This window comes from Trichogramma pretiosum, unplaced genomic scaffold (assembly GCF_000599845.2).
Source record: "Trichogramma pretiosum strain Unisexual culture from Peru unplaced genomic scaffold, Tpre_2.0 scaffold94, whole genome shotgun sequence".
Taxonomy (NCBI): domain Eukaryota; kingdom Metazoa; phylum Arthropoda; class Insecta; order Hymenoptera; family Trichogrammatidae; genus Trichogramma; species Trichogramma pretiosum.
In genome coordinates, this window is record NW_019641682.1 from 294171 (window position 1) to 320286 (window position 26116).

General features: G+C 41.9%; 1 protein-coding gene across 3 annotated transcripts in view; it reads right to left on the reverse strand.

Annotated features, from left to right (window-relative positions):
* The window catches only part of LOC106654289 (dachshund homolog 2), a 198547-nt gene that overhangs the window by 56758 nt on the left and 115673 nt on the right, over positions 1 to 26116 (reverse strand). For all 3 annotated transcript variants that reach the window (XM_023461057.1, XM_014374081.2, XM_023461058.1), the window contains 4 exons: positions 25728 to 25804; positions 24192 to 24362; positions 20640 to 20879; positions 1353 to 1436 (listed from right to left, as the gene is read on the reverse strand). In XM_023461057.1, the coding sequence (XP_023316825.1) occupies positions 1353 to 1436; positions 20640 to 20879; positions 24192 to 24362; positions 25728 to 25804 (572 nt within the window). The remainder of the gene's footprint in view (positions 1 to 1352; positions 1437 to 20639; positions 20880 to 24191; positions 24363 to 25727; positions 25805 to 26116) is intronic.

Consider the following 26116-nt stretch of genomic DNA (forward strand, 5'->3'; position numbering starts at 1 on the left):
CGGTCATATTTTTTTCCATGCGATCTGCGGAGCCCGGAGGCCAAATATATTCTTTCGCGTGTATATATACGAATTGAAAGAAAAACGTCTCTCGTCGTGGCCTCGTGTGCTCTATCCTCTGTCTCTCTCTCTTATATTCTTATGCTTGAAAAATGAATCTGGCGTCTTTGATGAGACCGTTCGATACGTATAGCCGCGCGCACGTAGTGTACGACCAGCGGCGGATACGTGTAACGTACTTATACACATTGCGCGGCGCGAATATACGAAGGCGCGCGCGCAAAAGGGCTTGCATACGTCGGAGCCCACAGCGACTCTCGTATACTCTCTCCGTGCGAATGTGATGTGTGTATTGTGTCGCGTTCGCTGTGTTTCGATCATATTTTATATTTGTTACACATATCGCCGAGGGCGAAAATTTCGCTGCCTCATTCGTCCGCATTCAATTGCATACATTACTTCGTCACTCACTGTGAACCTATGTATGGTATATTTTAGAGCTTTCGAGTCGAATAATGATAATCTTTTATGTTTTGAGGAAAAAAAAATTATTTAAACTATTCGTGATAAATCAAACTTTCATAAAATGTTCGAGAAGCCGAGTCGAGCGAGAATCTCTGAAACAGCAACGAATGATCTCAAAGGGATGCTCGTCAATATCACGTACTGATGCTCACACATACACACACTTACGTTAGACAAAGACACAAAGTTTCGTTCGCGCGCAGAGAGTAAGACAGAGAGAGAGCGAGAGGAGGTTATAAGGGAGCCCCATAAACGAGACTTTATAGTAAAACTATTCAGTTACCAACTGACATCCGATACATAAACTTAGTTTGAGTGATCATGCTAGTCCGCGCGCGTTGGCTGGTCCTTTGGCTGCTGCTGCTCCTGCATGTCTTATACTTGTTCGAAAGGAGTTGACTTGTCTCTCTCTCTCTCTCTCTCTCTCTCTCTCTCTCTCGTCCTCCTCTATACTCCGCGTTAATACCCACGCGGCCCAAGTTCCAATGGAATAATGGCGTTTTATACGGCTGTGTGTGTGTGAGCGAGAGCGTATATCTTTGGCTTCACTGAGCATATACGGTTCATTCATCGTACGATGTCGTTAATACGTTATACAAGCGCTAGTTCGCGAATTGTCCGAGATTCGAACTATCTCGGAAATTACGTTATCTAAAATACTTATAAGTATACATTTTCAGGCGAGAGAAAAATATAATAGATGAAAAAGAGAAGGGGCGCGACCCTCAGACCGAATGCAAGCTCTCAATCGTGCACGAGCGAGGATCAATTCTTAATTATCGATAAAGATCCTTGAATATATTAATCAGAGAAAACATCGTACTTACCTCGGATTTTCTGTTCATCTAACAATTGACGTTCCAGATTGTCCTTCACTTGTCTTTCCCTCAAAACGTCCATTTGTAGTTCAGCTGCAATTAGAAAAAAAACAACATTACAATTGAGATGTTCTCTCTTGTAATAAATATAGATAGATGTGTAACACGCGAGCAACGTTAGTTTTTCATTCGTCGTAACATGATTTATTATTTTCCTATGGGTTCGTTATTTATATTTCAATGGTTAATGAATCAAGACATAGTCTTACCTGAGGTACACCAAACACCCCAAAGAAATAATGATATAACGCTCAAAAAATGGCCGCTAAAAATATTTTAAAATACACTAAGATTCATCGGTTTTTGTGACGATAAAAATCTATTACAATTATGTGACAAATATAAGAAGCATTTTAAATGACCTAAAATTGACAATTTTATTGTTTTAAAAAATTTAGACTGATTTTTAACTTCTTCGAAAATATCAATTCAAATCTCTACCACTAGATGGCTAGTACCTTTATCTTTAAATCTGCAAGTAGAAAAGTAAAAATAATCGTATAATTCAAAGCAAGATTTTGAAATTATTTGATTATACATATTGGTTTGTATGAGTAGTATTTCTTTAACCTGATAACATTCTAAACTCATTTAAATCCAAGAGTTAAGACTCGACCGTAGTTAAGAACGTCTTCGGTCAGACTGATTCGCCAATAAGATAGAGAGATAGAGAGCAAAAACGAGACAAAGATAGTGAGAGAGAGAGAGAGAGAGAGAGAGAGAGAGAGAGAGAGAGAGAGAGAGAAGATTTGAAACTCGAAAATCACCGCCTATACGATTCACCGGTTCCATGATTAAATTCGGCGATGAGCATAGTTTGAGTAGCTCTCGTTGTAATAGAATTACTCGGAATTATATAGCCGGGAAGCTGCCTACTTCGGCAGTTTCTTCGCTGGTGGTACACCGGTGGCCGCGAGGGAGTCGAATTAGCCATTTCGAATATCTTTTGGAATATAATATGTATAAAGGTAGGAGTAGGTACGGGTGGTAGTAGTAGGCCCCACCGAAGGGACATCGAGAGAGAGAGCAGAGCAGAGCGCGACAACGCTTGATTTCACCCGACGACTACGTCTGTGTATTATAATACCTCACATCGGAGTAAGAGTAAGAGAGAGAGCCTAGAGCCAATAGCCCGAGAGAGCCTCAAGAACAAGACCTCCGCTCACACAATGTTAGGAGAGGACTTTAATGAATGTAAGATGTTCGTGCATAAGCTGGTGCCGCTGCTGCTACTGCTTCTCTACAGTGTGTTGTCGAGTTTACTGATTGGTTGGACTTCTGGGGATTCGAGCTTTCGAGCAAAATGAACTTGGCGCTCGGTGGCGGCGGCTCCGCAGCGGCGTTGGGCGAATTCTCGTTTACTTGGATTATTCATGCTCTTGACAGATTTGCGATGAAGATTTAGCGATATTTTTTTCTCTGCTGCAGCTGTGCATAGTTCAACTATACACCATACTTACATTGCACGATTGATGCTTCTTCCGCCGTGTACACTATGCATCTCTCTCAGAGCTCCGTCTTATCGCAATCTCTCTCTCTCTCTCTCTCTCTCTCTCCACGATCGAATCTGCATATTCACGAGTATTATAACTTAGAGCAACGCGTTGCAAGTACGTGGCGTATTTATTCAACATAAATTCAACTTAATTATTTCATTTCGTATTGTATGATTAGCGCCTTTTCTTGGCGCGCGTGTATATAATGAACAATGGCGTCTGCTGCTGGTGAATTAAAAAAAAATAAAACTCGATTGTGTGCCGCGAGTTTGTGCTATTGTATTCCAATACGCGAGAGAGAGAGAGATCATTGTAAAAAAAAGCGTTGGATCGCGATAACGATGAAATAACGTATGATCCTTTCCCAGGGTCACACAGTGAAACGTACGCGTTTATATACGAATCATCGCTTAAAGTATAATATAAATTGCGATATAAGCAAATTTCAGTAATGTATGCCATTAGTCGGCTCAATTATCGAATGTACTTATGCACCATGCGAGGGAGGCGCGAACACTACAAAACTAGGCTCGACTTGCGGTTTCGGCGACTCGTTTTAAAGGTTCTCTGGCCGATTGTAAAACCGCAGCCTTGGTGGCGCGGGGCACATAGAAGATGCAAAAAGTATAGTCGGTCTTCGGCTGTAACGGATCATCGCTCGCTCGTCGAGCTTTTTTTTTATTTCACGCACGATGCATAGGAATCCGTACTACATCCGCGCCTAGTAAGTATATAGTCGGACTATATGGCTAATTTTTAGCAGCAGCGGTGGTGGTGGCACCCTATAGCTACTTTTTTTCTCTCCCTCGTAGTCGTCGCCGAAGTCGGAGTTGGAAGTCTTTTTTTCTCGAAGGCATACTCGAGTTACACTTTACACAGTACCGAGCTAGCTGTAGCTGCCGTACACTCTCTGCGGCGAGGCGCAGGGTAAACTCGAAGCCGCTGCTCTGCCCCCCTCCCCCCGCGCGCACAGCAACGGCAGCAGCAGTGCAGAGCCCTTGTATATATACCTCGAGCCTCGTTTTAGAGGATGCTAAACGAGCCGTGTCGAAGTCGCGAAAAAATTCCTTCTTATTCTCGCGAACTCACTGGCAAACAGAGACTTTTCTTTTCTTGACATACCCTCTTGACTCTGTCTCTCTCTCTCTCTCTCTCGACTAAATCGATTGTCTGCGCCTCGCTGCCGACGTTGTTGGGGGGCCCACCGCCACGCGAAACTTCGATATAGAACGGCGCGATGACAATGAGACTCGAGTATTACGCGAACGGTGGCTCGAATTCATTGCTTCGCGATGCACACGGAGCGCGCGTACATCCGCTCCGTGGATTGTCTCGTCAAAAATAAACACACTGAAAATGACCTGATCGTGAAAAAAATCACCATTTACAATGATGATAAGTTAAAATTATGCTATAAATATCAAGCTCATTTTGAATGATCGAAAAGTGACAATTTTTAATTTCATGACGGTAAAACTAAACTTTGAGCTTTTAACGCTAGATGGCAAATACCTTTATCTGCAAATCTGCAAGAGGCAAAGTATAAATGATTGTCAAAATGAAATGAAGTCAAAGCACTAGTTGAAGCAACAATTTTATGAGTTCTTCTGTGTGATGGAAACAAAAACTTTTTCATAGTTCAAAAACCGACGAGCATATTTCTACCAGGCTTGAAAAATAAAATGCTTAATTTCGGGCTGGAGTTTGGTGCTCGCGATCCCGTACGATATCAAACGCGAACCTCCCAATTTATATTCACTCGTGCCCCGCATTGCCGTGCGTATATATCTGCGCGAGTATATCTATGTATAATACGAACATATATATAACAACTCCGCAAGCTCCATTAACTAAGCTCCAACTCGTTCGACTCTCTTTCCACCGATGAGCGCTCTGATGCTGCTGCTACTACTGCGCGTACATATATCCTACTCTCTCTCTCGCTCACTTTTGCCATCGAGCGCGAAGATTCAATTTGAATGCTAACCAGAATAGGAAGTTCAGGTCTGGATACACAGCAGAGCAGAGCAGAGAGAGCAGCGCGGAATATCCTGTTATTGCCAATTTTGCAATGAACCGGCAGAAGCTATATCGTCGTCGTCGTCGTCGACGTCGCTGCTCACGGGAACACACTTTGCGCGATCGTTTAGATTATTATCTGCCCTGCCTCGATGCGCCGCCAGCCATATCCAGCCCCGCGTACATACATACATATATACACCGAGTACAGCCCAGCCAACCGTCTGTCTTTTATCCGGACTCACTCGATGTGTATAAACGTGTGTATGCGCGTTCGCTGTCACCGTATATACCGCTACTACCGGCGCGACTTTTTTCGTGGATAATTGAGCTTTGCGTATAGCCACCTGCCACGTACACAAGCACACACATCGGACACACGTGTGTGTGTTTTGTGTTCATTGACGCGTGAGACATTTTCCATTTTTTGCTCTACGCGCGCCAACAGTTCGACGCGCTAATTGATCATTTGTCCGAGCGCACCAATCGACGATTGTATCTGTCACGCAATCGATGGGCGGAGGATCGACTTATTTACGTATCGAATCTAAAATTAAACGATTTGAAATCTCGGGTATATATTGTTAATCGTTAATGATATATACGATAATGAATAATTATCAAGTACGCACTCGCATAAAGCACTTGACCGATACGATCTCTCGCGCTCGATCCAATTTAATATTTGCCTATATTATTGCGCGTTCAATTTAATTACCATACGAATTGAAAATAATAATAATTTTGTGTTTTTTTCTCCCTCTCCACGTGCGATGCGCCGCGCGTTCTTACTTTATTTCAATTATCCATGAAGCGCGCGCGCCCGTGTGCTCTCTCACTATCTCTCTCCGCCCAGTATAATATAATTGCGTTCCAGCTCATAAAACACGACTGATTTAGAGTCATGATTGGCCTTAATATCGCGTCTCGCTTCGCAAATCAAATAGCTGTAATTATTTCAACGAGTGAGCAGCGGCGGCGGCGGTGCCGAGCTCGCGCGATTCGCGAAATTTAATTGAAATTCGAAGGGTATATCTCGCGTAACGAAGACAAGTGCAGCCCAGAGCTTCCCGAAGTAATCTTCCGAAAATTTGAATAATTTCGAGAGATCTTATGTACGGGTGAGAATAAGATCGGACTACGGTTGAATCGGCGCGCGTTAAGCCGCGATGTTTATTCTCGGGCGAGTTTTCGATTACCCCCGCGCGCGGGGCGCCTATATGTATATGTGTCGCCCTCAAAAATAACAATGTCAAAGCTACTCCCTCATACGATATGGAATCGTTTGAATGCCGCGTGTAATGTAATTTCCATGTTAGCCGACGATACATGGCTCAGTTCTTTTTTTTTGCCTCTTATAAATTATTCGACGATCGAGTGTTTCTTTACTTTGAGGGATCGACACTTCTCCGCGTATATAAGTTTTTTTCGACGTCTTATACCGTTACGACTTATATACATATTTTCATTATGCAATGAAAGTGTACGAAGAAGCAGAGCAACAGCAGCCTGGACTATTCATAAATCATTTTTGATGAAAAGTCTTTCCCTCGTAGGCGAAAATTAAATAGCAATCGTAATAAATCGAAGTTTATTACGTCAATTAAAACATCCGATTCGGAAAAGGGAAGGAGAGGTAGGGTCGAGAGAGCTGAAATTCTCTCTCTCTCTGAACGTGGATAGGCATTAACCTAAGGATTATTTTATAATTTACAGCTGTATTGCGCGCGAGAGCAAGAAGAAATTGCATCACTAATAATGTAGCCGCACGAGACGAGCAGATCGCGCGTCTTATTCAATATTTTGTCCTCTCTTTCTCTAGCTCTTCATCCCCCCGCAACGCCATTATCGTTCTTTATTCAAGATCCGAGTTTGGAAGCGGACAAGGGATACGAATTTTTTTGTCTTCTCCCAGCTCCGACTGTTTTCGCAAGCGCCTCCAACCACCGGTAAAAATTAATTAAAAATTATGAATTTCATTGTCTTTGCGAGTCGGATCGTCGTCGTCGTCGTAGTGCGGCACGTGTAGCAAAGTATAGAAGTGCAAAATCGCCCATACACGAGAATACATATATTCGCTCTCGGTATATAAATCCTTGTGCATAATCTTAACTAATCCAGCCGCAGTTGTTGGACTATTTGTCTAGGCGCCTAAGCATAAGCCAAGCGCTGGGCTAGCTGGCTCTTGGCTAGAAGAGAGAGAGAGAGAATATAGTGCAGGTATATATAGGAGAGAGAAGGGGCTTATTATTATTGTTTCTACCCTTGCATATTAGAGTTCGGTTTTCGGGTTTTCGGTCTCGGTAGGTAACGATTAAGTGTGTACTGCTTCAAAGTTTGTCAGGCCCTTGAGGCTATATACGATTCTCTACCCGAGCTCTCACTGCTGCCGCTGCTGCTCTCAAGACCGGAATAGTCGTAAACCTTTGCGAATACACACACACACACACACACACACACACACACACACACACACACACACACACACAGCCAATAGCATTTTGAACTCGTGCGCCGTTTTCTTGCATCGTTTGCTGCACAGATCGAATCTCGCGCATGAATTGCAAAAATATTGATTTTACTAATTCGAAATTATAAATTATAATCATTTCATAATTCAATGTATCTAAAAAATGTTACGCGCTGTATTATTAAAAAATCATATTAGAAGAATTTCAGATAATTTTATTGTTTGCGACATATAAGATCGACGATGTTAACTTCTCGAGATTTCACTACGACTCCCTCGTCCTTCTTTGCAGACATCATCCTTGATTCGAGGTTCCTGCGTCTTGTCGAACTTGCCCTGCACCCCCGTAACGTTATGCGCGCGCCCGCGTATATAATACACAAGGAGTTCTCTCGCTCTCTTCTCAGGCAAGCCTTACTACTACTGCTACTACTAAACTCTCTCTCTGCAGGTCCGGGGTTTGCTCCGGCGGGATTTAAGATAGAGAGAGAGAGACTTAGCCCTTGTTCCGGTCACTGACCACTTTGCCTCCCATTACCCATTAACGGATCTAATGAAAGTAGGATTAGACCACACCTCGTATATACTGCTGCAGAGAGAGCTCTGCTGCGGATCGAGTATTTATTAACCCAGAATCGACTTGAGTGCGCATGCGGGGTGTGTTTGCGAGCCTCCTACTCCTCCTCCTCCGCAAGTTTCTTATATATATTATGCGATTTCGGTCTTATTGAGTTTTTCTGCACAAAGTCGCATTAACAGCTGATTTATAGATACGTCTTCGTAACAATTGTCTTTGTCTTTGCGGCCCAATAAAAAGCTATATAAAGGTTGGCCGATAATATTTTCTCGCAAAAATGTATTTAATCAATTGCTCGAACGGTGCAAAGCCGCAGCAGCAGTACACATATAAATCCTTCGCAAACACGTATTCACACATATGTGTGCATGTGTGTCCGTATATCTAGTTAGCCAAAACAGTAATGAATCATCTTATCCGAGGCCAAGTAATTCTGTTGCGGCATTGCCTTATAACCTTTGCAGCACTGCACTGCGCTGCGCGCGTTAAAAGACCACATGGTGCTGTTGCTGCAGCTGCTATATGCATACGTATATACCTCACGCTCTAATCGATAACAGAATGCGCCGGGCCTGCACGAGAGGATCGAGTGCAGCGCAAAGAGGAGGAAAACGTATGTATGTGCGAGGCAATGGGAATTCGAAGTCGGAATCGCATCGAGAGACGTTTTCCCCAGCATGCAACACACGCCACGCGCTCGATAAAACGTATAGAGGGCTAATACTTTTAATCGAAGTTATTTAGCGAGGAAAAATGCGCAGAGAGGGACGTCCGAGTGTACGTGTGGGTATATCCAGCGCGGCCTATAAGAGGTCACGGCCCACGAGGTTCCGATAACCACGAAAAGGGTTTTCGCGTTTCGCGATAGCTTTGCGCGTCTCTCGAGTAAGCGGTGTATACTCTCGCGTGTCCAGGCGCGGCGCTCTGAACGAGAGCCAGCCTCGCGCACTAATAAAGTATTATAACGCGCGAGTCAATAGTGAATTATTACGATTTATCGGCTGTATATCCCAGGCTCGATGGCCAATAAGTTTACTTTGGTATATTATAACGATACACACGTACGGCTCTCGCGAGCTAACGTGTAATATAAACTCAAAAAGGCGAATACAAGCACTTGGCCGAGCCGAGTTTAAAAATTAATTTGTCACACATACATGGCGCGCGCATGCCGGAAATCCAATTCGAAATGAGCAGCCTTCTTTTGTGCACAACTTTTATTTGTAACACGCGCGTGACTAATTAAACGCGTATATGTATTATAGTGGTACGCCGTGAAGGTGCACAGCAGCTGTCCCCTTTGACGCAGTTTCGCGCGAACGCGCATTTTAATTAACAACGTAGCCTTTGGGACACGCTGACGCTTTTCGACATTTTTTTTATCGAAATCTTACAATGTCGCGTGCACCAGGACGGTGTATATTATCCGAAAATTTTACCATACTATAGTAACTAATTCAGACACGCTTCGCGCGCATCAGTTTTTCGGTCGTCCTCTGGAAAAACTGCTATTTTGACCGTAGAGATGTCACTTTGTCCAATTTCAATTTAAGTCAAAAGTCAATCGACCAATCAGAGGGGGTCCATCATTATATTTTGACGCGTACAGCTAACCTTTTTAAAATCGGGCTTCGACTTATGTAATACTTTTGACTTTACCACTTGCAGATTTACATGCTATAAGGTACTCGCCATCTAGTGGTAGAGGCCCAAAGTATAATCGTTTTAGGAGTACTTAAAAACTGGTCTGAATTTTTAGTCAATTAATTTTCAGATTTATTAAAAATGCACATAATATTTGAAACATAATAAAAAGCGCCAAAGCCAATTAATAGTTACGCATAGTAAAACATTTTAAATAGTCATTATTCGGTCATTAGGCCATTATTAACGTTGGGCATTTCTACCATAGGAAAGAACGTAATTAGTATAGACATGAAGTCGAATTCGTGCTGACAAAAATTAGTGCGCATCGAACTACATCTTGATGCATAAACATTACTGCATACATTATTCCATGTATTCCGCTTTACAAAAAAAAGCCAAGTTTTTTACATTAAAAAGTTTATTAACTTCCTGACTGTGCTGCGTCAGGTGGACGCATAAACACAACTGTGCGCAGACATTTATATACATTAGTAATTGGCCACGCGATCAGCAGCGGCGAGCTCCTCCGGGGAGACCCCCTTTTTCAGCTTGGCTCAGTCTCTCTCTCTCTCTCTCTCTCTCTCTCTCTCTGTTTATTTTTTGTCTTTGCGTGTGCACAATACAATGCAATAAAGTCGCAAAAGTGGTCGCGATCGTAAATTTCTCGGGACCTGGCCCCGCGCACGTAATAAGACATCAGCGTCGCTGCGCAAGCGAGCACCTACGCCCTCGCGGATCTCAGAGACGAGATACGTATCTTTATGTATACGCGTGTTTATCTGCGTTTCGAAGACAGTTGAACCATTTGTTTTTGCTTCATTTAAATTACTGTTTTTGAAAATGAACCAGGACTAACCGCCATTAAAGATTAAACGAATAATATTTCAGAATCGCATGAATAATTCTTAATGATTTCGGATAAGTGGCTCGATACGTATTAATTAAAAAACATTAATTATTGATTAATTAAGCTAACCAGATATTTTAATAAACTTGTCTATAAAAAAAGTGCATATTTTTTCTTTTCATTTTTTGATTTGAATGAATCAATTTACAATCGTTTATTTTCAATACGCGGGAACGCTTCGTCGACGTCAAGGTAAACTAATTTTTTCTCTCAAAAGCTCATAAAAATGTACTTCGCTATTTGCTTTAAAAATCAAAATATACTACTGTCTTCCGTTTAACGGCATCGTTAAGTCCAACGTGTCACATATCAGTCGTCTTGTATACCGACTACTTCGGACTTCAGGTACAAACTAAATTTACACCAATCCCACAGAACATTAAATTGCTTTTACACCAGGTTTCGAATGCGAGTGTGATTTTCAGAAATACTGTGTATTTTCTTGCCTCGTATGTAAAACTCGCGACTATCAATGTCTTCCTACGCTCGAGTATGGGGAAAAAAGAAAGGATTCCGAGACACACGAGTATATTCGGATACATAAAGGGCTTTAAAACTATACAAAGCAACAAATTAATGCTCGTGAATGCCGAAATGACAATCGTATACACGCAGTAAATCAGCATTGATTGAAAAAAAATATTGGCCATACAGCGTGTGTAAGCGCCACCTTCCTTCCTCGTCCGTATCCGCTTATTTCTCTCTCTCTCTCTCTCTCTCTCTCTCTCTCTCTCTCTCTCTCTTGACGTCTATATGTTTCTTTTACTTCGTTTGTGTTTATTTTTTTATTTTTTAATAAAATAATCAAGTGGCGCGCAGTCACGCTCGCCCTCCCTCTTTCTCTCTCTCTCTTTCTCTCTTGACACAGAGGTTATTTATTATCGCGGTCTTTCGAAAAACGCATATCTCTCGCTCGGCATCTTATTCATTTTGGCATAAGATGGTTATAAGAGAGCTTATAGGTTGTTCTCCTCGCTCGACTCGAAATCGTGCGCCCATGCGCGCGCCTCGCAACCTTTTACACTGCGTGTGTATAAACACACATACATACACACATACATGAGCTTTAAGCAAAGAAGCAGCGAGCAAAAAGGAAATAAGGCATTATATACCTATGCAGGGCTGCTCTTTCTTTCTTTAATTGACAATGCTTATATAGCCTTATATATATACACTACGTTGCGCGAGAGGAGCGAGAGATAGAGGACGGCCAGATAGTTAGCAGGTTATTGCTGCTGCTGCTGCGCGTATGTATGTGTGTCTTTGCTGAGGTGGGAACCAACATCGTCCAGCGCTGCGCCAACACCGTATTGTTTCCAATTTTTCTGCACCCCGAGGCACAAACTTTCCTCTCTTTCTCTCTCTCTCTCTCTCTCTCGCATACACACACACAAACTGATACTCTGGGATGAATATGTGCTGCTGTGCATGCGTGTACTCGACAAACCCGAGAGAGGGATTAACGAGTATTATAGCGCAGTACACGAGGGCGCCAACGTGTCCCATTAAAGTGGCACACACTGCGCGCGTGTTACACACACATACACAAACACACGAACTGCAGTAGCAGCTCTTTTATATACGTATATATTTTTTTCCCTTTTTTTTTTGGTATCATGCCGTGTGTTCGGCTTCTCGATTTTTGGCTTAAAAAAGACGACGTCCTTGCACTCTCGCAGCGTGGCGCAGCGAGCGCGCCTCTCCGCGCTGCACTCGAGAGGTCATATAGCTGCTGCTGCGCTCTTATTTTGTTTTTCTTGACATTTTTCGCGTTCGAGACTCTCGTGATTATATTATAAGCGAAAAAAGCTCGTGGTTCATCGAGTAAGTGTTAATTGTTTCCTAATTGTATGTATATCGAATCTCGAATATTAATGTTTCTATTACTTCCACGATTCGATTTTTTTAAATAAGAAAACTGTTTTGAAACGAACAAAGTTCAATATAGCGATTAAGGTTGTTGTTGCGCTCGATACATTTTGCGCCCGGGAAAAATCCACGACTAAGGAAAGAATATTATAATACAACAACAAATGAACTTAATTTTTCAGCCAATTATAAAAAAAAGAAGAAGAAAAAATAACGATTAAGCGAGTTGCCGCGCCATTAAATTAGACCAATAAAATTCATCTTCCACATCTAATTACCATAGGAGCTGCAAGAGAGAGGTAGGCAAAAGAGAGGCGAACTCGATTCGTGATTTCTCGCACTTTTATACACATATATCTACGAGTCTATATACAGCTATATAGAAGTTGTATGTGTGGTGCAGCAGTAGCGGCCTTTATATATGCAAAATATATTCCGCTGCGCTCGGTGCGGCATAATTGCACACACACACACACACACATACACACAGGCATATTTTGTTATTATATAGGCTGCAACGCGGCGGCGTCGGCGGCGCAATTAATTAGAATAGCGGCGCGCAGTAGCGGTGGCAATGAAAATGTTCATTTTGTGTGTACTCGAGCGTCGCTAATATTTCGTGGTCATGATTATTTGCATCTTCCCTCGCGCTCTTTCTCCGCCGCTGCTGCAGTTGTGTTGTGTTCTATATACGCGATGATGATCTATCCATTTTGGAGAGCAATAAAAAATGAAAATCGTATACACGAGGATTTCTGCTGCTGCTGTTTAGTCGATGATTAATCGCGCGTCTCGCGTCTTTAAACACACACACACACAACCAGTTATACGAGAGATCCTCGCAGCGCAATTCGCGAACGCGAAGCACGAGGATCGGCGTGATCGTGTCTCCCTGTCTCCTCTACCGCTTTTTTTTTATTTCATTTTTTATCATATATATATATATATATCAACCGAGTTACAATTTGCTACAGCGGCTTCCGTGACTTACAAACGCAAATGTATATTCGAGAGCACTGCGCTTCCCTCAGCTTTTCTTCTCTCTTCCTCTTTCGTGGCTGCTGCTGCTGCTGCTGCTGGGGACTCCAAAAGGCTTACAAGACCCGATTCATGTTAAAAGTCAAGTCCTTACAACCATATATCGGCTCTCGGCTGGCATAACTCGTGGGAGCAGCAGCAGCCGTGCAGAGAGAGAGATCCTCGCGCTCGATGGAACTGTGTAACTGCAAGGCAGGCAGCTACCGACTTGTTTTTGCCCTTCGAAATTTTATTATTTTGCTCGATTTGGTCTATAAATTAATTCGCGCGTTTATACGTTGCGGGTACTTGTATTTCATCAATGAGGCAAATGCGGCGCCGCGAACCCGTTCTAATTTTACGGAATTGATAATATACATTTCGAATGCCCCTGCGTGTGTGCACGAATGCAAACATGCTTGCAGCAGTACCTAATTTATGATAAGGCAAACGGTAAAATATTATGCGTTCTCGTTTTTCGATATATTTATAAAAGTCGCGGGCATTAAAATATTTGCGCGCATTTACAAGCGGATTCGAAACTCATCGCGACTCGAGTTACACATCTCTCGCCTATTATAAAAGGTACGCTTATAATTGGGGATGCAATGGGACACACGTATGTAAGCGGGCTCGTGAATATTTTAATCATTAAAATAATGCCTGTGCATTCTGTGTGCCTCTTGGATTCGAATTCCTTTTGTTAAAACATATAACAAGCTTGCATTCCTACTGTGTTTTGCGCGCGCAGTAGCAGTAGTAGTAGGTAGTAGTAAAGGTAGTAGTGGTGTCTCACGCGCTAATGCACCTCTTCGAGCAGCGAATCCGCGATATATAAATAAAAGCGAATAAATAAACGAAGAGAGAGAAAAAGATAAGGCACGTTGGCTGAAATCAATAGGCTCCTCTCTCGACGAAGGAAAAGAGAGGCGCATCGAAGAAACATCGAAACACACGCAGTTTTGTGTGACTCGACTTGACTCCGCGCAGGCCGATTGTCTGCTGCTGCGCCTCGGGTAATTAAATGCCTCTGACCTTTTTCATTATTCTTGCTTTACTCCGTTCGCTGCAGCGCGGCTGTTACTCTTGTACACTCAGACACACAGGCACACACGAGAGGGTATTTTATGTGCGGCCACGACCCGTCCGTGGAGATATGGCGCCCAGAGAGAAAGAGAGACTGAGAAAGATCACTGCTGTATGTGCGCGTCGTTTCTTAACGATTGTCTACGGGTCAAAGGCCACGTAGCAGTTTTTGGAGTTCTGTATAAAAATTATTATAATCGCGTAACGCGTTGATCTACGTCATTTGCGCTGGTCTGTTATTTATTTTCAATTCCTACATATACCGTAATCGAGTGTGTTCGTCTACCAGCTAGAGCAGCAATTTGAATTTGCATAGCTGTGAAAATTGTGATTAATTCCTCTTCGCGAGCTCGGCTCTTCTTTAGGCCTCTGTACGACAATGGAACGCATGCTCTGCGCGCAAATTTGAGGCCTGATTGAAAAAATTGCGCACGCGTTACACACTATTGTACGCAGCGCGCGCACACACACACACATATCTCATTAAACTCCTCGACTCATTAGAAACGATCGTTGTTGTTGCGTACTTGCGCCGATCGAAGTCTGCAGTCGATCCCGCACCGCGGCTCTGCTCTGCGCCCGACGCGCTCTTCTCTTACGAGCTCGCTCTCTGATCCTAATTACCATCAACAATATATCATTTCTCCGTTAAAATCAAACGTGACTTTTCAAACGAGGCTCATTGCGGCGCGCGTACTTTTTACACGTTCCTCTTTTTTTTTTATTTTTTTAATATAATATATCCTTTGTGTGCACTCTCCGAAGAGGGGTAATCATCGGCGATATGTTCCTGTGCGTATATATGCTGTATATACGTTTGTGTGTATGTGTGTGTATGTATGTGCTGCGCGCACATCAGAGGCGTCTGCTGCCATGGGAACTATTATGTTTATTAAGTTGAAAAGTAATAAATTATAGCTGGCTAATAATGGGAACCACGCACGTGCACGGAGAGCGGTAATTGATGTATATGCAAAGGAAGTCGTTTTCTTTCTCTCGCTCTCTCTCTTTTTCTACTTCTTTCTTCCTCTTACTCGTGCGATTTATCTGCACAGTTCTTAGTGAATATATATATATATAAGATAGAGATCGTCTGTGCACTGTGCACAACAAACTGCACGGAATGAGACGCGAATGAAAGAAGGAACTTTAAACTCGATGTTTGTTTGCTTACGCGTGTGGTTGATTCCACTCTGGGCGTAATATGCGAGGTAAAAATTGATTGCTTGTCGATTGTTTTACTCTCCCAATTGACGACAATACTCTATCGACTTGGACAGAATTCGATTTGATTGGCATGGTCGGGTGACATAGAGCTTGCTCTATAGTCGGCGCCACCAAGGAAAGAAGAAGAAGAAGAAGAAGATTTGATTGGCTGACGGAATGTTTAATTGTCTCGAGGCTAAAGTACAAATATACTAATTTTGTTGCTCTTTTATAATAGGACGGCAAGAATCCACTACGTAACTACATCAACTCAAACTTTTTTGTGCTATGACTTATACATTTCTTTTAACTTTGCCACTTGCGGATTTTCAGATATGAAGGTACTCGCCATCTAGCGGCAGAAGCTTAAAATAGTATCTTATTTAAAGTGCTTGAAAGATGGTCGAAATTTTTCTTAATCGTCTTTCTTAACCATAGTACTGCATTGAAAATGTTGTATCCAGAAAACAAGTAGAAGATGCCACGCGTTGGGTCAAAAATTTAATCATTAACGCGCAAGCCGATAATAAGGCGAAAGTATCAACTCTGGCTAATGTTCGCATCGAGCACTCGTATGCATCTGTATATAAATTCTTGTGCACACACGGGATACCGCATGTGTATGCAGTAGAGAGGCAGTCGCCACTGGCGCCTCTCGCACGAGCTTCCGCAGGCACTTGTGCATGATACACGCGCGTATAAACACACGAAAAGGGGCGCCAGTGGCAAGGTTGCAGCAGCGAGATTCCCTCTTGATTTCGAGTAAACGCGCCCATTATATCGAGGAGTGAAAATATTATGCGGAATAAAGTTTCAACAAACCATGCAAATTTTTTGATTAGTCGATTTTAAGTTATATATCCGAGTTTAAGAACTATGATGGCTGTATCAATGCCCCGCGATAGATCCCAAACAAGATAACGCGACTTTGCAGTACATATATATATAACGCACGCAGAGACGAGGAACAACGCACACATTATTATATAGAGATGCTGCGCGAAGGTTGGAAAAGAACCTGGAAAGGGGGAGGATAAGAGCTGTGAAGAAGCCCTCTCTTTCTTGCGAGGGATTTTAATGAGGCAGGGTTACTGACGAAGTAGCAGCCGATCGCGATCGAATCGGGTGCACGATCTACAAGAAATCTACATAAGATCCTCCACTCGCGGCGCGCGCGCGTTTTGCAAGCAGCAACCAGCCTACAACTCAATCCCCTGGTATTTTTGCCGATGATCGTATATAGCACACAGTTGAGAGAGAGAGAGAGAGAGAGAGAGAGAGAGAGAGAGAGAGAGAGAGAGAGAGAGCGAACTGTTTATACAATACGTTGCTGTGCGCGCGGCGCGCGCCAACTCCGACTTATCGCCACGAATAATCGCAGATAGTGTCCACCTCCTCTCGTGGCCCTCTCTTCTCTCCTTTTTCTTCTGCTGTGTGTACTCATATCGTCTCTCTCCTGCTGCTTATTCTCTCTCTCTGTGGAAGGGGCTGCACCATCGCGACTGCAGCAGCAAAAGATTGAGATTGCAAGCTTAAAGCGGCTTCTGTATATGCGTTGTGTTAATGTAAATTAACTCACTTGACTCTCTCCTGGCCACGGAGCCCAACTATACGGATTTTTCTTTTCTTTCGTCCTTTTTTTATCATCATCATTGTTGCCTTTAATCTTTCAACTGCGCCATACTCGATTTGCAATGTCTTTATTTTTCTCTTTCTTTTAACGAGAGAGATTCTCTGCCTCTGCGTTATTTCGCTCGATTAAAAAGGACCAAGTCATTGTAAGCGCTCGCGCGTTTGTATAGATGGGCCGTTGGTTATGGTAAAGACAAGAATATGGTAAAAATGTATCATGACTCGATAACTTATTAAGACCTCGGTCAATCTTGGAGGATTGAATCTTTGCATTTCAAGCATTCAACTGTATTTTTTGAATTTAGAAATTGGTACTAAACACTGAGGCACGACCTTTTGAATAAATTATTATCACATACTTAACGAGTCAAATGTTTTTTTATTAATTTTCTGTCAATTTACATCCTGAGCGCATTCTAAATTATCTGGAAATAAAAATTCAACTGTTTCCAAAAAGTTAGGCCAATTTTCAAGAACTTCAAATACAATGATACTACTTTAAGACTTCGCCACTAGATGGCGAGTACCTTAATCTGTAAATTTGCAAGTTGTAAAATAAAAATAATTGTATAAGCTTAAGCACTCACAGCACACACGTAAATTAAACTGGATCTGGCTAGCTGGAGTAATATTAAAGGCGTGGTGTATGCCTGTTTTTCAAGAATTTCATTCTACATACTCGATACTACACACGAAGACGAACAGACAACACAATTCGATGTAGGAGATTTTGCGTAAATAGAATAAGGAAGAAATTTGCTGGCGAGATTGTGCGAGGTAACACGATAGCACAGACGTACTTAGTGCAGACAGTTGATCTGTATAGCAAATGCAAAAGTATCCGGTGTAAATCGAGCTGCAAGTTCATTCATGTATATTAAGGAGATTCTTGCATGAATAGCCAAAGTCAAGGTCGCGCGGAGTCTAGTAGACACATTTTTCCCTCTTCGACTATGATGTCTGCCTCGTCGCTTCTCCGGTCTCATATATGATACTTTTTTAACATGTATACACCGAAGATATTTCAATATTGTCCACATCTATCTACATGTTGTTATCTACATGTTTTTGTGTGCCAAAATGTAATTTTTGTTGAAGAAATTTGCGAGATTATATTTATGAAAGTTATGGTATTAGTATATTTGTCAAAGTGAAAGGGTACCCCTGGTTACAGAGAATCAAAATCTACTTGAAAAGCCCCAGATCGATATTAGAATTATTATGCAAGTATTCGCACAACTCGTGTGATGCAACTTTTTAGTCTTATTATTGGGATAATTTTTGAAGCTAAAGTTATTGTTTTGCCCGTGATAATTTGCACAAATAATTGTTCTTTTAATTATCAATTTTTAATAAAAATTTCAATAAATTAGCGAACATGAAATTCTACATATTATTTAATTTTGAGGAAAAATGGAATTTTTAGATACTGAACAAGATGAGAGGATCGTGAAAAGTTTCAGCTTCTAAGACATCAAACAATTTGCAACAGGTTTATCAAAATGTACAGTTAAAAGTTTCTTTAATTACTTTCAATTATTTCAAAATAATTTTCATAGCTTACCTTTCCACAAATTCTCAAACGCATTTAAGTTTTTGTCAGCAAAATATTCAAAAGTTAAATTTCGGATTAAAACAATGTGATTTTGGAAGCAAAAATTTATAAAAAACAATTATTCGTGGCCGAGCAATGGTAGACGTCATAAGCACAACTATGTTAGTTTTATTAACAAATAGCAAGTGTCAAGTTATTTCTTTCGTTTCTACGATTGCTCGAGCATGAAACCACCAATTTGTGCTTTGCAATGTATTTTTATTTATCAATCTTTTTTTATCATTCGTTGAATATATAGAGTACCTATGATATAATACTACGTAAAAGTTCCATACACACTTTTTGTCATGCCAAACGTAATACGATTCGAATTGTTATCAATGTATTAGTATCTTAATTAACTGTAACAAATATTATTAGTAACTAATGACTACAATGGCGAATTCAGCTTTATTTTAAATTTGAAACTTAAAATGTATTCTATGCATCTTTAAATTTAAAATTTTTCGTGAAATACTTAAAGTACTGATCATTCTTTATGTCTATGATACAACAATTTTTGTTAAGAGTCTTTGCAATCAGTCGAGCCTTAAAAACGATAATCTAATTTTAAAATTACCTAAATTATTAAGCAATTTAAAAGTCACTTTGGAATAAGAAAAAACTTTTTTTTTCAACATTTGAAAGTACTTAAATAATAAAAGTACACATTAACTCATCCTTCCTACTATTCAATTATGCACGTAAATGATGTAAGTAACGAATATGTTTAACATGATTTGCTACAATCCATTGATTTCAACGTTAATTTTATTATCACATTAAATAGAATTAGTTGATAATGCATTATATTGTAAATTATTAATTTATTGTCCTACTTACAGTTGACATAATAATTGAAGTATTTTACACAGTGTCGATTATAATTAATTGTTTTTCTTTTTAGACGGTTCTCTTTCGGTACGTATATATTAAAAATCCATTCTAACCCAGGTTAAATTTATATTGGGTAATGTATAGACGCATGAATAATGAATTTTTTACAAGTTAGAATGATAAATTCATCAAGAAGATGTTAAAATTATTTTCATTAAAAACTAAAGTGCATAAAGTAGTAATTCTACACCTAAATAGATCACAATGAGCGCTGCGATACAAATAACGGCGAAGGAGTTCGCATGTAGGGGAAAAAGTTGATGAATGTACATGTATAAACTATATGACGGCGGGATGTCGTACATAAAATCAATTGATTAATAAAACGCAAATCGATATCGCATATGTGTACGTCGAGCATTGAAAAAACCTGTGTGTGTTTTGATGAGTAAAGCAGCGAGTCAACAACAACGGCAGCAGCAGCGGGGCGCGATATGTCCTTATATATATTTTTTTATATACGTTCGTTTTTGACTGATTCTCTGTCAAAACGTTAGGCCCAGAGAGTTTTATTTTGCTCGTGGGCCAATCTATGTAACAGAGAGTCGTTCGTATCGTGTGCGTTAATGTAATATATATTCCATATATCCTCATAGTACGATAAGGTCAAGTAACGGCGTTGTTAAAGACGATTATTTATTATTAATACTAAAAAAACCATACGACGTTAAAAATTAGCTAATTCATATATATATATGTATATATATCATCTAAAAAAAATGAGTATCTAGTGCCTCCTAATGTGATTCTGCGAGAACTGGTAGATAATGAAATTGTGGAGAGCGCCCTCAAGTGTCTTAAGAAAGCCCTGCCACTGACCTTTCTCGTAGTTGATTTGCTTCTCCTGCTGGCGGGCGTTGTCCGCAGCGACCTTCAGCAGGCCCTGTATGTTGCGCAGCAGCGTCTCGGTGCTCGACGCCGCGGCCGTGGGGTCCTGGCTGGCGTTGCCCTGCGCCGACACGGCCGCCGCCGCAGAGGCGATCTGCGAGTAGTTCAGCGCCTGCGGACTCTCTGAGCCGGGCGCCGCCAGAGGCAGGTTCTCCGGCACGTCCGACAAATCTGCAATGCACACGATTCAAAAAATATAAAATACTATAAAGATAAACTACAATTATTTGTACGAGAGATACGTTGAACTATTATAAGGGAAGGACAGGAGACTGCAGGTGAAATTTGAATTTTACCATCACTGTACAGAATATATCTGTGACCAAGACACATGCATTCTCGAAGTGATACAAAAAGCTCAGGCCGATAAAAGAAACGGCACGTTGGCGTGTATAATCATTTTGTGCGGTATGTGTCACATCGGCGATCAAAGTGGGAAACGCGAGCGCGGGGGTCACGGCCATCGCCCAAAAACGTACGACTTTCCTCCGTCCCGAGAAATTGTCCATATAACATAAATAATACGCGCTCCGTTGGCGGTGGTCGAGATGCGACTCGATCCATCGATTCGACTCGTGTGCATACACTTTGCGGCGCGCGTATATACAAAAAAACCCGATGTGTTCGTCCGTGTGTCTGTATGTGTGTCGTCGATCTTTATTGTCAGCGATAATTGTAATGGAATTGGTGATAGTTGTTATCGTCGTGCGCTTGAGCCAGCCGCGCGGAGCTCGCCATAAGTTAGGCTCTCTATACGTCCGTCCGTCTCTCTCTCTCTCTCTCTCTCGTTTTGTAGGTGCAGTGCAGAGCTCGCTCAGAACTGATAATTAAAAGTCGATACAGTAAAGCATCCTATCAACGGCCGTAAAGCAAAGACGAAAGTAAGTACGTATAAGAGCAGAGAGAAGAGAGAAAGAGAAAGAAAGAAGAGAGACACGGTGGGCCGACGCGATCTCGCAGCGCCGAGGCCGAGAGCCAACGATTATACGAGACGCGAGACGCGTTTGCACACAACACACACGCAAACACTTATATGTGTGTATAGATACGATTCGCGCGCGGCAAATCCAACGCACGTTCACCCTGGAGGTCCGCACCGCGCCGAGCACTGGGTCGAGACCGCGCATATTCCGCGATTTCACGTATTATACACGCACGAATTGAAATATATGCCTCGCGGGTCAGCGACACGTTGAATTACGATATTATGCATAATGTTTTGAGCGCGTACAATTAATGGGGCTCCAGTGCAGTGCGCGAGGGGCAGGCTTGCACATTGGAAGATGGTATACTTATGCGTGTGTGTGCAGCCCACGAGCGAGCCACGATGCAAATGCTCATAACCAGCCAGACGGTGCGGTATCAATCGGCATTAAATCCCGCCAATCTCTGCCGAGTCGTAGCATACAGCCCGCGAGTAATGCGTGTGCGTTCGGATTTTGAATCGAAACGGAGAAACGCGTCAGCGAATCGACGCGCCGCGAAGTTTATGCGGCCTTTCTTGCAGCCCTTATCTCTCCTCTCTTCTGTATACCTACTTCTTCATCCATTCCTTCTTTCGTTCGTTCGCTCCGGCTTCGGACTCGCGTAAATTTCGTTTTGTCTCTCTTTCCCTTTCTCTCGCTCTCTTTCTCTCGCTGTTTCTTTTTCTTCTTACACTACTAATACACCTCGGATCGAGAGCAAATCGACTCGGCTCGCGAAAACTATACAACAGAAATGGGCAACAAGAGCCAAAGCTCGTGTGTGTGTACACTACGACTATAAGCCACAATCCTCTCATTAAATCAGAACGGCATTCCACAAACGTGTAGACTCCCACGGATGCACACACCACAACACACAACGTATGAATATTACCCGAAGACTTTTACGCCCGTACTGCGCGCAGGTATCGTGTGTGTACGTGAGCGAGAGCGTATAAACTGCGTAATCATTTGCCAACTACTGAAACGCGTAGATTTTCGCGACTTTCTGGTGGTCCCTTTATTCAATGGGATAAATTACCGAGAGTCAAAACGCACGATTCACGTGACTCGAGACATTTTTGTAATAATAGTAACAATGTAAAAAGTTTTTTTTTATTATAATAATGATTATTATCATCCTTTGCTTCAACTTATACAATTAAAATGACTTTGTCACTTGCAGACTTGCAGAATTCGGGTACTCGCCATCTAGCTGTAAAGACTCAAAGTGGTATCATCGTATTCAAAGTAGTTGAAAACTGGTCTAAATTTTTTTAACATTTCAATTATTATCTTCAGTTCGTTGAAAATGTGTCTAATGCTTTATAATATAATTGTAATATACCATTAATAATATTGAGCATTTCTCCCATTCGATCACTGCGCGCTTTATTTTCATTCGTTAGTAAAGTCAAACGCAGTAAAAAAGCGACGAAATGAAAGAATAGCAATCAGCGTCAAACTCGACAGTCTGCACTTCTGCATTGTTACAAGCGCCTCTCCAACGTTATCGATTTTTTTTCCTCGTAACCTCGTTGAACGTGCAATGTTCAAGCGAACAACGGAATACCGGTTTAAAAATCCGAAGAAAATCGACCGCGCGCACGATATATTCGTTTGATTCGTGCGACAAAGTGAAAATATAGTTTTAATTTTTACGCCAGGACGGGGGGATATTGATGAGTTTATTATCGAATAATATTCACGTTTTAAAACTTAGGGAAGAAATTCTATGAGGCCAATTGGCGAGGTTTTACGCGCGCTATATGCTGCTAAGCGCGCGCCGGCCAAGACACAAAGATGATCGATGAGCGCATCAGGTCACGGTTGCAGCACAAACGCCCTTATATACGAACGCGCGCAATATGTATAATAATACGAGGCATCAGCACGAGCAGAAAAGAGGGGAACCCATTGGGCGATATAATTATTTTTCTTTGCACGAGTACAGAGCAGCAGCAACAGCGAAAACGAGAAATTACCAATCATCATTTCTACGCTTATTAACTTTCCTTTCGCGAAAAGGTCGATTCGTGTATGTGCGCGCCAGGGCCATAGTAAGAGAATCGAATAGCGCGACGAGCTGAGCTTTATCGGCGTTATAAGAATTAATTATGCAAGCGAGTCGTACGAAATTCTTAATCGTATGTAATTTTTTACCGAGGGGGGTTGGTTGTCAAGCGTGCGAAAGATTCTGTGATTGATCTTCGCGTTTCGAATAGAGCGAGCTGCTCAAATTACTCGTATAACGCAACATTTGTCGGTATAGGTTTGTAGCAAACATTTGCGAGCTGCTTGAACGATTGCCTTTGATAAATCGACGAGAAGTCTCATCTTAATGAATAATTTGTTTTCGATAGCAGTAATTGCACTTACTCACGATAGATCGCTCATATATATCTCGCAAACGGTTTCGGGGAGTCGTCGAAAAGGAACAAATGGAGTCAATGATAATAAAATGTAAGGAAGTTCAATTTGTATCTCCTACAAAAACACATGCGTGTATAGCACCTACCTTCGTCTTTCTCAATCTCATCCTCGAGATCTTCCGATAGGTTGTCCTCCTCCTCCTCCTCGACGTGCGAGCGATGCGACGCGCCGTCCTCGCTTCCGGAGTGCTCGCCGACGCTGCCGCTGCCAGCCGTCTTCGACAGATTCAAAACCGGACTGTGACCATTTGAGGAACCTATGCATGAAAACAAACAAAGAAAAAGTTGAGAGTTGTGAAACTGCAAGAAAGTTTTTTCAGACACAACATAGATGCACAGGAGCCAAAAAACTTATTTTTCAGCTGCTTTAACTCGCGCGATATAAACGCGACGTAAACGAATTAAGCGATCATACATCACGCGTGTATCTCTCTCTCTCGCTCTGTGTAGTTGAGCAACGTCATGCTGCGCATCGATCTCTTTCGTCGCTACTACTACTGCTACTACTCTGCGCGTTTATATATAAGCGAATAATAGAAAGACAAGCGTAGGGGCTTGCAAAACCGCTGAAAAATCGTTGAAACTCACGAGATAAGTAAGTATAAGTAAGAGAGAGAGCCAGAGCCGTAACGTCTACGCGCGCGTGAGGCGCGCAGTGGATTTCGTTCCTTTTCCGGATGACATGATGATGGATCTCATTTGACCACGAAGTATACGTAGTGTATGCGCGCGCGAATGTGCTGCTGCTCCCTTATATATACCCCGGCCGGAGGAGAAGCTATATTCCAAGGCACGAGCAACTTTGTCGGCGGCCGTAGCAGTATTCCCCGAGTCTAAATCTCATCCGTTTTGAATACGCAAGCGCCCGTCTGTATTATGTAGCTGTGCGGCTCCTCGCTTAGGACGCATCCATTTTCTTATACGGGGCATTTAAGAAAATTTTATGACGACGGTTGCCTTTATTTTTGTGCGTTATCTTCACGACGCGTATATACGTAATTTTCGCCATTAAACGAGTACGTGTTGGAATACGTTTTTGTATCAAATTAAATAAAACTGACAAGTTAATGGGCGGCAATACAATGGTAAAAACACATCCTACAGCGGTTTTGAATGCCACTAATTTTCGCTCGCGTCGATTTATCTTTCTATCAGTCTGTGCTCGCGCGCGTACAGGGCTCGACCGCACTGTGTGGGCTTTTTGGTATTCAAACGTTTTAATCTTGACGTGGATGAATTCCGTTTGAACAAGCACACACACCAACACATACACGTGCATGGAAAATTCAGTCGAGCCAGTTCTCCGATTTCACGCATGAGTCAATCGCGTTTGAGAGAAGTTTATGCGTTGAAAAAGTTGCAGAGACACGTGGAAAATTGGCCTGCGGGTAGTGGGTAGTAGTAGTAGTAGTAGTAGTGGTGGTGGTAGAGAAAATTGCGCGTCGCGACCGAAAGGCTTTTAACGAATCGAGATTAAAACTTTTTGGGGCCAAATGCGATTACTCGAGAGCATACTGACAAAACTAGTGGCGATGCTAGCATAAATTTCTGTTTTTACAACGAGGAAAGATGATATTGCTCTGCCTGCCTTTGAAAATAGGAATTAAGATGAAATATTTTACCATTATGCGAACTGTGGTCCCGCTGCTTGTGATCGAGTGCCAATGCTCTCTCTGATTCGCCGCGCTCGTCTCGTAATCTGCAACAAGTAAGAAAAAAAGTACATTAGGATTAACAATTTGAGTTCCATAAATTATTACTGGTAAATTTTGTCAAATAGAATACAAAATAGATGAATTAACGATGAGAAAGAGAGAGTGAGCGAATAATTCACAGAGCTCTTCCTGACGTTTATGATAGATGTTAGACGTTTTCAAGGCGTGAATATGCCCGAGCGTAAAACGTCGAGTCGCATCCGCGCGCTTCCCTATTACACATTTACGTATATCGAAAGCAATTTTCCAGACAATAATTTTCTCCGCTGATATGCTAAGGCTATTGATTATTCATA